The 14,010-nt window shown below is 35.4% G+C and overlaps 1 protein-coding gene across 1 annotated transcript in view; it reads right to left on the bottom strand.

Annotated features, from left to right (window-relative positions):
- Positions 1–14,010, bottom strand: part of trio (trio Rho guanine nucleotide exchange factor) — a 47,114-nt gene that overhangs the window by 11,334 nt on the left and 21,770 nt on the right. The window contains exons 3-8 of the mRNA XM_073981118.1: positions 5,161–5,220; positions 4,739–5,047; positions 4,488–4,651; positions 4,197–4,307; positions 3,900–4,089; positions 3,663–3,800 (exon numbers count right to left, since the gene is read on the bottom strand). Coding sequence (XP_073837219.1) covers positions 3,663–3,800; positions 3,900–4,089; positions 4,197–4,307; positions 4,488–4,651; positions 4,739–5,047; positions 5,161–5,220 — 972 coding nt within the window. The remainder of the gene's footprint in view (positions 1–3,662; positions 3,801–3,899; positions 4,090–4,196; positions 4,308–4,487; positions 4,652–4,738; positions 5,048–5,160; positions 5,221–14,010) is intronic.

Raw genomic sequence — 14,010 nt, 5'->3', positions numbered from 1 at the left:
TACGAAGCCTTTATCAAGATTGAAACACCAGTATTGCTGTGAACTGATGGGATTAGGAGTTCAATCTAGTGGGGGTGTTGAAAAAGAAGAATGAACTACCTAATACTACCACTGTACTTATTGTGTTTGAAAAATATCTAGTTAACATAGTTTTTTGTAGTTGTCATGTTATACAGAAAATTATTAAAATAAATTTTCATTCGTTGTGAAGCCTTTAATAAAATAACAGATAGAACAGTGATGGTGGCGCTTGACTTATCAAAAGCCTTTGATAAAGTCAGGCACTCCGCGCTGTTTGAGGACATTGAGCAGACAACCGTCTGGCCAAGCTTGAAACGTTGGATAGTCAATTATATGTGTGGACGCCAGTCGTACGTGGAATTCAGGAACAAGAAGTCCAAACCCCGTAGAGTGAAACAGGGAGTTCCCCAAGGTGGGGTGATATCTCCGGAACTCTTTAACCTCTGCCTCTCCTGTATTCCGCCCCCTACAGACGGCATCGAGATCGTAAAGTATGCGGATGATTGCTCGATCCTGGCGTCGGGTACCTATCCTGATGACATCTGTGATAGACTGAACAACTATTTAACCGATCTTACCACCTTTTTCCATTCGAGGAATATGCAGATTTCCGTCACAAAATCAACAGCCACTCTGTTCACCACATGGACAGCGCAGTTTGGAAGAGAATTGAATGTCGTGGTCGACGGTAGCAGAATTCCGCCACAGCTATATGCGACAAACTGAAAAGTAGGAACAAGGTCCTCAACTCCCTAGCCGGCAGCACTTGGGGTGCAGATAAAGAAACCTTGTTGACCACATATAACACGATAGGTCGGCCTGTGGTAAGCTATGAGGCGCCAGTCTGGTACGCGAGATTATATGATACGAATTGGAAAAAGATTCAAACTTGCCAGAATGCCGCCCTGATAACAGCAACAGGGTGCCTCCTCAAATCTTCAATGGACGATCTACATGAGGAGGCAACGATTCTTCCAGTAAAGCAACACAATCAGATGCTTTTGTTGCAGTACCTGCTTGGCCATCCCAATCACCATCTTGTGGGTATGACCGACACAATCAGGCAGATCAGGAAGGATATCCATGCTCTAGAGGGAGAGGTCCAACGCTACAGGAGAGAACCCCTAGATCAACAAGCATATCGAGCAGGTTTAAATAGTATTCACACGGATGCAGTTGCTAAGGCCTTAAGTAATTATAGTGTGAATAAAGTCCTCGAAATACATCCCCCATCTATTGCAGCTGAGGAGCGTCATCTGCTACGACAAACCAGAGTAGTTTTGGCTCAACTACGCTCAGGATATTGCAGTCACCTCAATTCTTATTGGGCGGAAATCGACCGCGCCGTGCAAGACATCTGCCCGCACGACACAAAACACCTTTTCAACTGCCCAGCCAAACCTACTCATCTTACTCCAGTGGATCTGTGGTTACATCCCATCGAAGCAGCCAATTTCTTGAAACTGGAGATAGACCCAGAGCCAGATTCAACAGAAGGACGAACATACAAACATAACAACAAACACTGTTACAACAACAACAACAACAACAAGAGAGAGGTCCAAAGGTATAAAAGAGAACCAACGAGCCTATCAGGCAGGCTTGGATAACATCTACAATGAGACGATCGCGCAGGCACGCGCTGGCAGTACAGTAATACTGTGTGAATGCCGTACTTGGGGACCATTCATCGAAGCAAATGAAAGCCAGCTGCCAAGGCAAACATGAGTGGTTTTAGCCCAATTAAGATCCGGACGATGCAACCGCCTCAATTCGTATTGGGACCACACGACATGCTGCATTTGTTTAGCCGCCAAGCTAAACCCACTCACTTGTCTCTTGATTCTGTACAACAAAATTGAACTTTTTTTTAAATTACAAAAAAACCCCGCACCGATTATAAAAGAGGACAGAAAAATAGAAGACACGTGTATCGGCGTTTCGAAAGTTTACGTCGAGAAGTAACTTAAATAGGCGTGGCAAGTTCCGCCCATTTCTACAGGTTTTGAAATATTCGACATCAGATTCCTTTGGAATTCTTGCATTTTAGGTACAAAGTGTCTTTGGCAATATTGCTGACAACAATGCGGGATATCTTTTTATGAAAAAATTAACCCTCATGCGAGTCACTAAAGGGTCTTTTTGGTCCCTTTTTTCAAAAATCAAAATATTCTACAAAATTATTTGTCATAAATCGTACCTAAACGCCAGGAATCTGCCAAAAGTAAAATGACGTTTTAGGGTTAATATTATACTTTATCTGAGTTTATTAAGTTTTGTCCCACAAATAGAAAATCGCAATATATATCAAGAAAATGTATACATCAAGTTTGCCAACAAAACACCCAAATATTTTTTGAATAAATTTGTTTTGTTCTTTTTTCGAGTTGATGCATGAAAGTAACATGACATTTATGGCCTGTTCCCGTACTTTATAAAGTGGTAAAAGTCGTAAACGATTTTCATATAAATTTTGTGTACGGCGGGAACGCAAAATGTGTAAAAGTGGTAAAAATTGTAAAAACTTTTTAGTTCTGGAACAGAGCTTTAGTTTTAGACGAAAGGTGTTAAAAGAAGAAATATTCTACACAAAATTTGATTTGATGGCAAATTTGATTTATGTATATATTTTCTTGATATATATTGCAGAAAATACACATTTCATTTATTCGGCGACTTATATTAACATTTAATGGAGAATATTTTTGTCTTTGACGTCTTCTATCTAGAATGAAGTTTTGTGGGACAAAACTTAATAAACTCAGATAAAGTACAACATTAACCCTAAAACATGATTTTACTTTTGGCAGATTCCTGGCGCTTAGGTACGATTTAGAGTGTTGGTGTATTCGGGGACCTATAGTAAAATTGTATGGCAAATAATTTTGTAGAATATTTCGATCTGATACGATCACATTTTAAAGGAGTTTTTAAATGTTTTTGAAAAAAAGGGACTAAAAAGATTCGTTTAGTGACTCGCATGAGGGTTAATTTTTTCATAAAAAGATTGTTGTCAGTAATATTGCCAAAGACACTTTATTCCTAAAATGCAAGGATTCCAAGGAATCTGATGTCGAATATTTCAAAACGAGTAGAAATGGGCGGAATTTGCCACCCCTAGTTAGGTTACTTCCCGACGTAAACATTCAAAACGCCGATACACGTGTCTTCTTTTTTCGGTCCTCTTTCATAATCTGGCCGAATTATCCTGTAATTATTTTTTGTGTTGTACAGTGTAATTGAAATAATAAACAAAAAAACAAAGGATTACGTTGAGGGTTACGTCTTTGGGCATTTCAGGTGACGATATATGCGTTGCTACAACAACAAAAACTACAAGTGAACCAGCTCCGTCATATGACTGGACATACATAAATCCAACCTAATCTTGCTTTTAAGTAATACAGCTAAATCAGCTGTTTGACAAACTAGAGTCTGACTGACTATTCAAAACTTATCTGACAGATCCTCTTCAAAAAAATATGCATGCACAGTTGAAATTCTCTATAACTTTGATGCTGAATTACTACGTTAAAGAGATCTTATATTTCTACTTTAAAAAAATCGTTACAGGATAATATTCGTTATAGAGCAGATCGACTGTAATTATTACAATATAGTTGTTTTGTTTGTTTACTTACATCCATTACATTACATGCTTCCTTCATACTGGGCACATGTTCAACCATGCCGGCTTGTTCGATTTGTCTTGTTATAGTGTTCAATAATAAGATATATTTTGTTAATCTTTGTATAGGTTTTATAAGCAGATCACTTAGCTAAGGAAAGGAAAGAAAAGAATAAAGGGAAAAATAATTGGTGTTTGTATTAATATTACAACAACAAATTGAATAAACGAAATAGAATGTTAAAGTTACCTCTAAACGATGGCCTAACTTTTGGCGCACTAATTCAAAATATTGAATGTGTTCAGTTACAATATGTTCCGATTTGTGTTTATTTTTGCAATAGGTAATGTACATTAGGAATTTGTTTTCATAGCGTTTAATGACGTTGGCCAAATCACCGGGAGTATGTTGGCATTGAATTAAGGCTTTAAGAAAATAGCTAAGAAGAGGAGAAAAAAGTGTTATGTATGTGTGACAACAAATTTGTATGTGTTTTTTATGATTAATTTATTAATTAACACAAAGACAATAATAATAAAAACTCACTCTCTGTGCCATTCATAAATGGCTTCTATATTGGCAAAAACTATTTGTCCTTTGGGTCCTCTCAAATCATTTGGCAAAGGTATATCACCATTTCGCAATTCCTTAATGTACCTATTAAAATATATTATGCAAATGAATGATATTTGTATAACAATAACCACAAGCAATGATAATAATAAGACAAAATATTAAACAAAAATGAATCATCCTCGTTGGCCACAAATATGCCAGCCATATAGTCGAGGGGTTACATTTTTGTGTAGCTGTGTATGTATTTTGTTATTCACTTACCCATTAACAATATCACCCAAATCCTTGATGTACATTTCCTCAGTCGACAATAGTTCGGCTAAAGCGGGAAATCTATGCTTTTGTATAGATATAGACGAATCATAATCATCGTTTGCTTCGCCCGCCGCATTATGTGTTGCTGCGTTTGTGCTGCTGCTATTATTCTATGTGTGGGTGTTGATTATAGAGGGGGGGTTTTTGCTTAAGTTTATATAAGTTTCAAAAATTATATTTTAAAAATTATAATTTACTTCGTCATTATTGTCGGTAGCATTGGCTGCCGTTGTTGACGATGACGACAAAATGCCCGTCACCGTTGACGCTGCAGCATTTGTTGTTGCTGTTGATGATGAGTTGTGGCTGGTGGTATTGTTGTCACCACAATTTGGATAGATTGAATCGATATTGTCCATTACACCAGCAATACCTGTTGAACAATCATTGTTTGTGCTGCTGCAGCTATTGTTGGCTGTTGCTCCACATCCGCTGCCAGCGCCACCACCACTTCGATTATTACTACTACATTCACTGAGAATTTTTGATTTTTCCTCATGTCTTTCCTAATAGGTGGTGGTGGTGGAACGGTAATGGAACGTAATGAAAAAAAGAAAGAACAAGAAGAGGGTATGAGTAACTTGTGTAGGCAAAAGTAATACAATTACGCTGTACTTACTGTCTTTTCTTTAACAATTTGTTCAATCTCCGATAGACCATCCATTTTGCCGGAACTGGCCTGTAAAAAGATAAAGAAAGAACAACAAAAGGCATTGATTAGAAAGAAAATAGGGAGGGGGTTAGCAATGAAAAAATCTGATGAGTGAATATTGATTTTGTAAAGCTTTGTAGGTATAAACATCGTGTGGATTTAATACAACCGGTTTAATTTACAAGCATTCATAAATAGCAATTTTACAATCTAATACATGTTTTGTTTTGCTTGATTTCATTTTGAATTTCTTTAGAATGAGCTAAACGTCTCAAGAAATGTTATGCCTAAATTTGATGGCTTTAGAACAAATTTTGAAAGAGAACAAGTCTGGCAAGTTGGGTTTGGTTTGAATAAAAATTACAATGTTGTGATGATCAATGACTTCATTATCACGTTGTCGTCATAAATTGAAACAACGTAGACTAGATATATGGTAATAAGAAGAAGCGGTTAAACATTTAAGCCACATTCCATTGATACTAGCCGGACTAATATATGGATCTAAGATACTACTGGCCAGGCAAAATCACATTCTACAAGGCACTGATACTACACAGGCTGTTCCATGGGTACTAAGGCATGGCTACATATCCAAGCAGATCCCCTTGGCTAAGTAGTCGGTGGTGAATAACGCACTTCCGCTGAATTTTTAATAAAGTTTTGTGACGAGTGATTGACAGAATGGAACAATTGCACTTGATCGTCCTTTATACTTCAAATTGATACATAAACGATTTTGATCATATCGAGAGCCTTCATTTAATGATGTTTATACCCTTAGCCTTTAAGCTAACAACGGTATGTACACTTTGGTATGATAAAAAAGATGTTCATAATCGAAGTAATGATTTTGGACGCAAGTATTTTTTTGAAAAAAAAAAAAATCTGTTTTAGACAATTTGTGTCCTGTGTGGCTGGTTGGAGCACAGGATAACTATCGAATGGATTAACCGGTTTGGTCCAAACTTTGCGTCTCGTAGTCATTTGTTCAAACTTAGATTACACTGTACAACAAAATCGAACTTTTTTAAAATTACAAGAAACCCCGCACAGATTATGAAAGAGGACCGAAAAAAGAAGACACGTGTATCGTCGTTTTGAAAGTTTACGTCGTGAAGTAACCTAAATAGCCGTGGCAAGTTCCGCCCATTTCTACAGGTTTTTAGATATTCGACATTAGATTCCTTGGAATCCTTGCATTTTAGGTACAAAGTGTCTTTGGCAATATTACTGACAACAATGCGGGGTATCTTTTTATGAAAAAAATTAACCCTCATGCGAGTCACCAAAGGGGTCTTTGTGGTTCCTTTTTTCAAAAACGTTTAAAAGCTCCTTTAATATGTGATCGTATCGGATCAAAATATTCTACAAAATTTTTTGTCATAAAATTTTACTATAGGTCCCCGAAAACACCAAAACTCTAAATCGTACCTAAACGCCAGGAATCTGCCAAAAGTAAAAACACGTTTTACGGTTAATGTTGTACTTTATCTGAGTTTATTAAGTTTTGTCCCACAAAACTTCATTCTAGATTGAAGACGTCAAAGACAAAAATAATCTCCATCAAATTTCAATATAAGTCTCCAAATTAATAAAATATGTATTTGCAATATATATCAAGAAAATATATACATCAAATTTGCCAACAAAACACCCAAATATTTTTTTGAATAAATTTGTTTTGTTCTTTTTTCGAGTTGATGCATGAAATTAACATGAAATTTAGTTCTAGACGAAAGGTGTTAAAAGAACAAATATTCTACACAAAATTGATATATATTGTAAATACATATTTCATTTATTTGGCGACTTATATTGAAATTTGATGGAGAATCTTTTTGTCTAGAACGTCTTCTATCTAGAATGAAGTTTTGTGGAACAAAACGTAATAAACTCAGATAAAGTACCAACATTAACCATAAAACGTGATTTTACTTTTGGCAGATTCCTAGCGTTTTGGTACGATTTAGAGTTTTGGTGTATTCGGGGTACTATAGTAAAATTTTATGACAAATAATTTTGTAAAATATTTTGATTTGATACGATCTCATTTTAAAGGAGTTTTTAAACTTTTTTTGAAAAAATGGACCAAAAAGACCGCTTTAGTGACTCGCATGAGGGTTAATTTTTTACATAAAAAGATACCCCGTATTGTTGTCAGTAATATTGCCAAAGACACTTTATACCTAAAATGCAAGGATTCCAAGGAATCTGATGTCGAATATTTCAAAATCTGCAGAAATGGGCGGAACTTTCCACGCCTATTCAGGTTACTTCCAGACGTAAACTTTCAAAACGGCGATACACGTGTCTTCTTTTTTTCGGTCCTCTTTCATAATCTGTGCGGGGTTTCTTGTAATTTAAAAAAAAAATTCAATTTTGTTGTACAGTGTTATGTTCGAAAATGGGTCATCACATTGCTGCACTCCTTGAGTATCTCCCCCACAAAAGTTAACAGAAGGCTTGTGGAACCTGGATGCAGGGTATCCAAAGCAATCTGGCCTGCGATCTCTCAACATTAAACCATGATGATCACTGTGAGATTTATTTCGGGTCACTGTAGGTGTAGATTTCTAACTCGACTACTGTAGGTTATGTGGGGATGCAGATTTCAACTTTGCAGGAGTAATAGTTGTTAGGTTAGGGTACCACCGCACATAAAATTTTAAAATTTAACGTGCAGTTTAAGAGGGTTGTCGTCGCGGCGATACATTTTTTTTGATAAAACCCCTGCCGGTGCCAACTGAAAATATCTGATGAGAATGATAACATACAAATTGAATATCCGCTTTGCTCGGTACTGTACACATTGTAACTTTGTAACAAACGTGCACCAAGTCCCAAGAAGATCTATATCGGAAACCCCTTTTGGGTAACTCCCCCACAAAAGTTCATAATTTTCGCTTAAATGCAGTTTATGAGCTGTTCGAGGATTCTTTTGAAATTGCGGCGCTGCTTACATGAATATAATTTTTTTTGTGGTCAAGTCTTTATTTCCTGAGATTGGAGCATTATCTCAGCTCTAAAAAATCCTATGGTGGCCAACTAAAATGGGTAGTCGACACTACAACTATCGAAAGGAGTGACGGACAATGGCTTCACCTTTGTACATCGTAAAATTTCTACTCAACGTTCACCTAGTTCCAAATTAGTTCTGTATTGGGGACAATACTTTCGGGTGCTTCACAAAGAAAAGTTCATCATTTTGCAAGTGGATTTTTTAAAGAATTTTTTGAGGGATCGTCAGAGCCAATAACGTGGAATTTTGTAAAGAGTTTTTTAAGGCACCTTCAGATGCATCAATTAATGAAGGACCATCACAGCCACAAATGTGGATTTTTAAAGAATATTTTTTGAGGGACCATCACAGCCACAAACGTGGATTTTTAAAGAATATTTTTTGAGGGACCATCACAGCCACAAACGTGGATTTTTAAAGAATATTTTTTGAGGGACCATCACAGCCACAAACGTGGATTTTTAAAGAATATTTTTTGAAGGACCATCACAGCCACAAATGTGGATTTTTAAAGAATATTTTTTGAAGGACCATCACAGCCACAAACGTGGATTTTTAAAGAATATTTTTTGAGGGACCATCACAGCCACAAATGTGGATTTTTATAGAATATTTTTTGAAGGACCATCACAGCCACAAACGTGGATTTTTAAAGAATATTTTTTGAAGGACCATCACAGCCACAAACGTGGATTTTTAAAGAATATTTTTAGAAGGACCATCACAGCCACAAACCTGGATTTTTAAAGAATTTTTTTCCGAGACTTTCAGAGGCTTTGGTCTGAATTTTTAAGATATCATATGGACCTTCAGATCCAACAAAGTGGTCCTTAAAAAAATATTCTTTAAAAATCCACGTTTGTGGCTGTGAAAGTCTCACCAAAAAATATTCTTTAAAAATCCACGTTTCTGGTTGTGAAAGTCTCACCAAAAAATATTCTTTAAAAATCCACGTTTCTGGTTGTGAAAGTCTCACCAAAAAAATATTCTTTAAAAATCCACGTTTGTGGCTGTGAAAGTCTCACCAAAAATATTCTTTAAAAATCCACGTTTGTGGCTGTGAAAGTCTCACCAAAAAATATTCTTTAAAAATCCACGTTTGTGGCTGTGAAAGTCTCACCAAAAATATTCTTTAAAAATCCACGTTTGTGGCTGTGAAAGTCTCACCAAAAATATTCTTTAAAAATCCACGTTTGTGGCTGTGAAAGTCTCACCAAAAATATTCGTTAAAAATCCACGTTTGTGGCTCTGAAAGTCTCACCAAAAATATTCTTTAAAAATCTACGTTTGTGGCTGTGAAAGTCTCACCAAAAATATTCTTTAAAAATCCACGTTTGTGGCTGTGAAAGTCTCACCAAAAATATTCTTTAAAAATCCACGTTTGTGGCTGTGAAAGTGTCACCAAAAATATTCTTTAAAAATCCACGTTTGTGGCTGTGAAAGTCTCACCAAAAATATTCTTTAAAAATCCACGTTTGTGGCTGTGAAAGTCTCACCAAAAATATTCTTTAAAAATCCACGTTTGTGGCTGTGAAAGTGTCACCAAAAATATTCTTTAAAAATCCACGTTTGTGGCTGTGAAAGTCTCACCAAAAATATTCTTTAAAAATCCACGTTTGTGGCTGTGAAAGTCTCACCAAAAATATTCTTTAAAAATCCACGTTTGTGGCTGTGAAAGTCTCACCAAAAATATTCTTTAAAAATCCACGTTTGTGGCTGTGAAAGTCTCACCAAAAATATTCTTTAAAAATCCACGTTTGTGGCTGTGAAAGTCTCACCAAAAATATTCTTTAAAAATCCACGTTTGTGGCTGTGAAAGTCTCACCAAAAATATTCTTTAAAAATCCACGTTTGTGGCTGTGAAAGTCTCACCAAAAATATTCTTTAAAAATCCACGTTTGTGGCTGTGAAAGTCTCACCAAAAATATTCTTTAAAAATCCACGTTTGTGGCTGTGAAAGTCTCACCAAAAATATTCTTTAAAAATCCACGTTTGTGGCTGTGAAAGTCTCACCAAAAATATTCTTTAAAAATCCACGTTTGTGGCTGTGAAAGTGTCACCAAAAATATTCTTTAAAAATCCACGTTTGTGGCTGTGAAAGTCTCACCAAAAATATTCTTTAAAAATCCACGTTTGTGGCTGTGAAAGTCTCCCCAAAAATATTCTTTAAAAATCCACGTTTGTGGCTGTGAAAGTCTCACCAAAAATATTCTTTAAAAATCCACGTTTGTGGCTGTGAAAGTCTCACCAAAAATATTCTTTAAAAATCCACGTTTGTGGCTGTGAAAGTCTCACCAAAAATATTCTTTAAAAATCCACGTTTGTGGCTGTGAAAGTCTCACCAAAAATATTCTTTAAAAATCCACGTTTGTGGCTGTGAAAGTCCCACCAAAAATATTCTTTAAAAATCCACGTTTGTGGCTGTGAAAGTCTCACCAAAAATATTCTCTAAAAATCCACGTGGCTGTGAAAGTCTCACCAAAAATATTCTTTAAAAATCCACGTTTGTGGCTGTGAAAGTCCCACCAAAAATATTCTTTAAAAATCCACGTTTGTGGCTGTGAAAGTCTCACCAAAAATATTCTTTAAAAATCCACGTTTGTGGCTGTGAAAGTCTCACCAAAAATATTCTCTAAAAATCCACGTGGCTGTGAAAGTCTCACCAAAAATATTCTTTAAAAATCCACGTTTGTGGCTGTGAAAGTCTCACCAAAAATATTCTTTAAAAATCCACGTTTGTGGCTGTGAAAGTCTCACCAAAAATATTCTTTAAAAATCCACGTTTGTGGCTGTGAAAGTCCCACCAAAAATATTCTTTAAAAATCCACGTTTGTGGCTGTGAAAGTCTCACCAAAAATATTCTCTAAAAATCCACGTGGCTGTGAAAGTCTCACCAAAAATATTCTTTAAAAATCCACGTTTGTGGCTGTGAAAGTCTCACCAAAAATATTCTTTAAAAATCCACGTTTGTGGCTGTGAAAGTCCCACCAAAAATATTCTTTAAAAATCCACGTTTGTGGCTGTGAAAGTCTCACCAAAAATATTCTTTAAAAATCCACGTTTGTGGCTTGGGAAATTCTCTCCAAAAATATTATTTAAAAATCCACGTTTGTGGCTGTGAAAGTCTCACCAAAAATATTCTTTAAAATCCACGTTTGTGGCTGTGAAAGCCTCTCCAAAAATATTCTTTAAAAATCCACGTTTGTGGCTGTGAAAGCCTCACCCAAAAAATATTCTTTAAAAATCCACGTTTGTGGCTGTGAAAGGTCTCACCAAAAATATTCTTTAAAAATCCACGTTTGTGGCTGTGAAAGTCTCACCAAAAAAATATTCTTTAAAAATCCACGTTTGTGGCTGTGAAAGTTTCACCAAAAATATTCTTTAAAAATCCACGTTTGTGGCTGTGAAATTCTCGCCAAAAATATTCTTTAAAAATCCACGTTTGTGGCTGTGAAAGTCTCACCAAAAATATTCTTTAAAAATCCATTTGTGGCTGTGAAAGTTTCACCAAAAATATTCTTTAAAAATCCACGTTTGTGGCTGTGAAAGTTTCACCAAAAATATTCTTTAAAAATCCACGTTTGTGGCTGTGAAATTCTCGCCAAAAATATTCTTTAAAAATCCACGTTTGTGGCTGTGAAAGTCTCACCAAAAATATTCGTTAAATATTCACGTTTGTGGCTGTGAAAGTCTCACCAAAAATATTCTTTAAAAATCCATTTGTGGCTGTGAAAGTTTCACCAAAAATATTCTTTAAAAATCCACGTTTGTGGCTGTGAAAGTTTCACCAAAAATATTCTTTAAAAATCCACGTTTGTGGCTGTGAAAGTCTCACCAAAAATATTCTTTAAAAATCCACGTTTGTGGCTGTGAAAGTCTCACCAAAAATATTCTCTAAAAATCCACGTGGCTGTGAAAGTCTCACCAAAAATATTCTTTAAAAATCCACGTTTGTGGCTGTGAAAGTCTCACCAAAAATATTCTTTAAAAATCCACGTTTGTGGCTGTGAAAGTCCCACCAAAAATATTCTTTAAAAATCCACGTTTGTGGCTGTGAAAGTCTCACCAAAAATATTCTTTAAAAATCCACGTTTGTGGCTTGGGAAATTCTCTCCAAAAATATTATTTAAAAATCCACGTTTGTGGCTGTGAAAGTCTCACCAAAAATATTCTTTAAAATCCACGTTTGTGGCTGTGAAAGCCTCTCCAAAAATATTCTTTAAAAATCCACGTTTGTGGCTGTGAAAGCCTCACCCAAAAAATATTCTTTAAAAATCCACGTTTGTGGCTGTGAAAGGTCTCACCAAAAATATTCTTTAAAAATCCACGTTTGTGGCTGTGAAAGTCTCACCAAAAAAATATTCTTTAAAAATCCACGTTTGTGGCTGTGAAAGTTTCACCAAAAATATTCTTTAAAAATCCACGTTTGTGGCTGTGAAATTCTCGCCAAAAATATTCTTTAAAAATCCACGTTTGTGGCTGTGAAAGTCTCACCAAAAATATTCTTTAAAAATCCATTTGTGGCTGTGAAAGTTTCACCAAAAATATTCTTTAAAAATCCACGTTTGTGGCTGTGAAAGTTTCACCAAAAATATTCTTTAAAAATCCACGTTTGTGGCTGTGAAATTCTCGCCAAAAATATTCTTTAAAAATCCACGTTTGTGGCTGTGAAAGTCTCACCAAAAATATTCGTTAAATATTCACGTTTGTGGCTGTGAAAGTCTCACCAAAAATATTCTTTAAAAATCCATTTGTGGCTGTGAAAGTTTCACCAAAAATATTCTTTAAAAATCCACGTTTGTGGCTGTGAAAGTTTCACCAAAAATATTCTTTAAAAATCCACGTTTGTGGCTGTGAAAGTCTCACCAAAAATATTCTTTAAAAATCCACGTTTGTGGCTGTGAAAGTCTCACCAAAAATATTCTTTAAAAATCCACGTTTGTGGCTGTGAAAGTCTCACCAAAAATATTCTTTAAAAATCCACGTTTGTGGCTGTGAAAGTCTCACCAAAAATATTCTTTAAAAATCCACGTTTGTGGCTGTGAAAGTCTCACCAAAAATATTCTTTAAAAATCCACATTTGTGGCTGTGAAAGTCTCACCAAAAATATTCTTTAAAAATCCACGTTTGTGGCTGTGAAAGTCTCACCAAAAATATTCTTTAAAAATCCACGTTTGTGGCTCTGATGGCCCTTCAAAAAATATTCTTTAAAAATCCACGTTTGTGGCTCTGATGGTCCTTCAAAAAATATTCTTTAAAATTCACGTTTAAAGCTCGGATGTTCCTTCAAAAATATTATTTTAAATTACACGTTTTTGGCTCAGAAATTTAGATTTCGGCTGTATCAAATAATATTAGATAACGATCGCTGAAATGAACAAAGCAGGCATATCGCCTGACGTGAGAATTAAAAAAAAATAATTTATCACAAGGTTTAGCTGTTGTTATATTGAAACATTTCGGTTTAGAGTTCACTTTTCAAAAACATGGGGAACATGGGTCCCTTGAGACCAGTCAGAAATAAACAATATTATTTATTATGTCGAATTTATGTTTCACTTGAACTGGAGGGAAAACTTCCAGAACTTCCGATTGGAAAAATTTCATTTAACACAAATAGCAAAGAATGATTATCGCACAACCGCACCAGAGAATATCGCCAAACAAAAAAGTTTAACAATTTCTATTCAAAGAATTTTCACGTAAGCTAAAATATATTTCACTGTATGCAGCAACGAACACTTGTAGGAGGAAATTGGGATTTTTCTTTTGATTCTAGGAACACAAATAATAAA

The sequence above is a fragment of the Musca autumnalis genome, unplaced genomic scaffold, assembly GCF_047663935.1.
Source record: "Musca autumnalis isolate F117 unplaced genomic scaffold, ASM4766393v1 scaffold_4, whole genome shotgun sequence".
NCBI classification, from domain to species: domain Eukaryota; kingdom Metazoa; phylum Arthropoda; class Insecta; order Diptera; family Muscidae; genus Musca; species Musca autumnalis.
The sequence above is the reverse complement of the archived record's forward strand: the minus strand, read 5'-3'. Positions and strand labels throughout refer to the sequence as shown.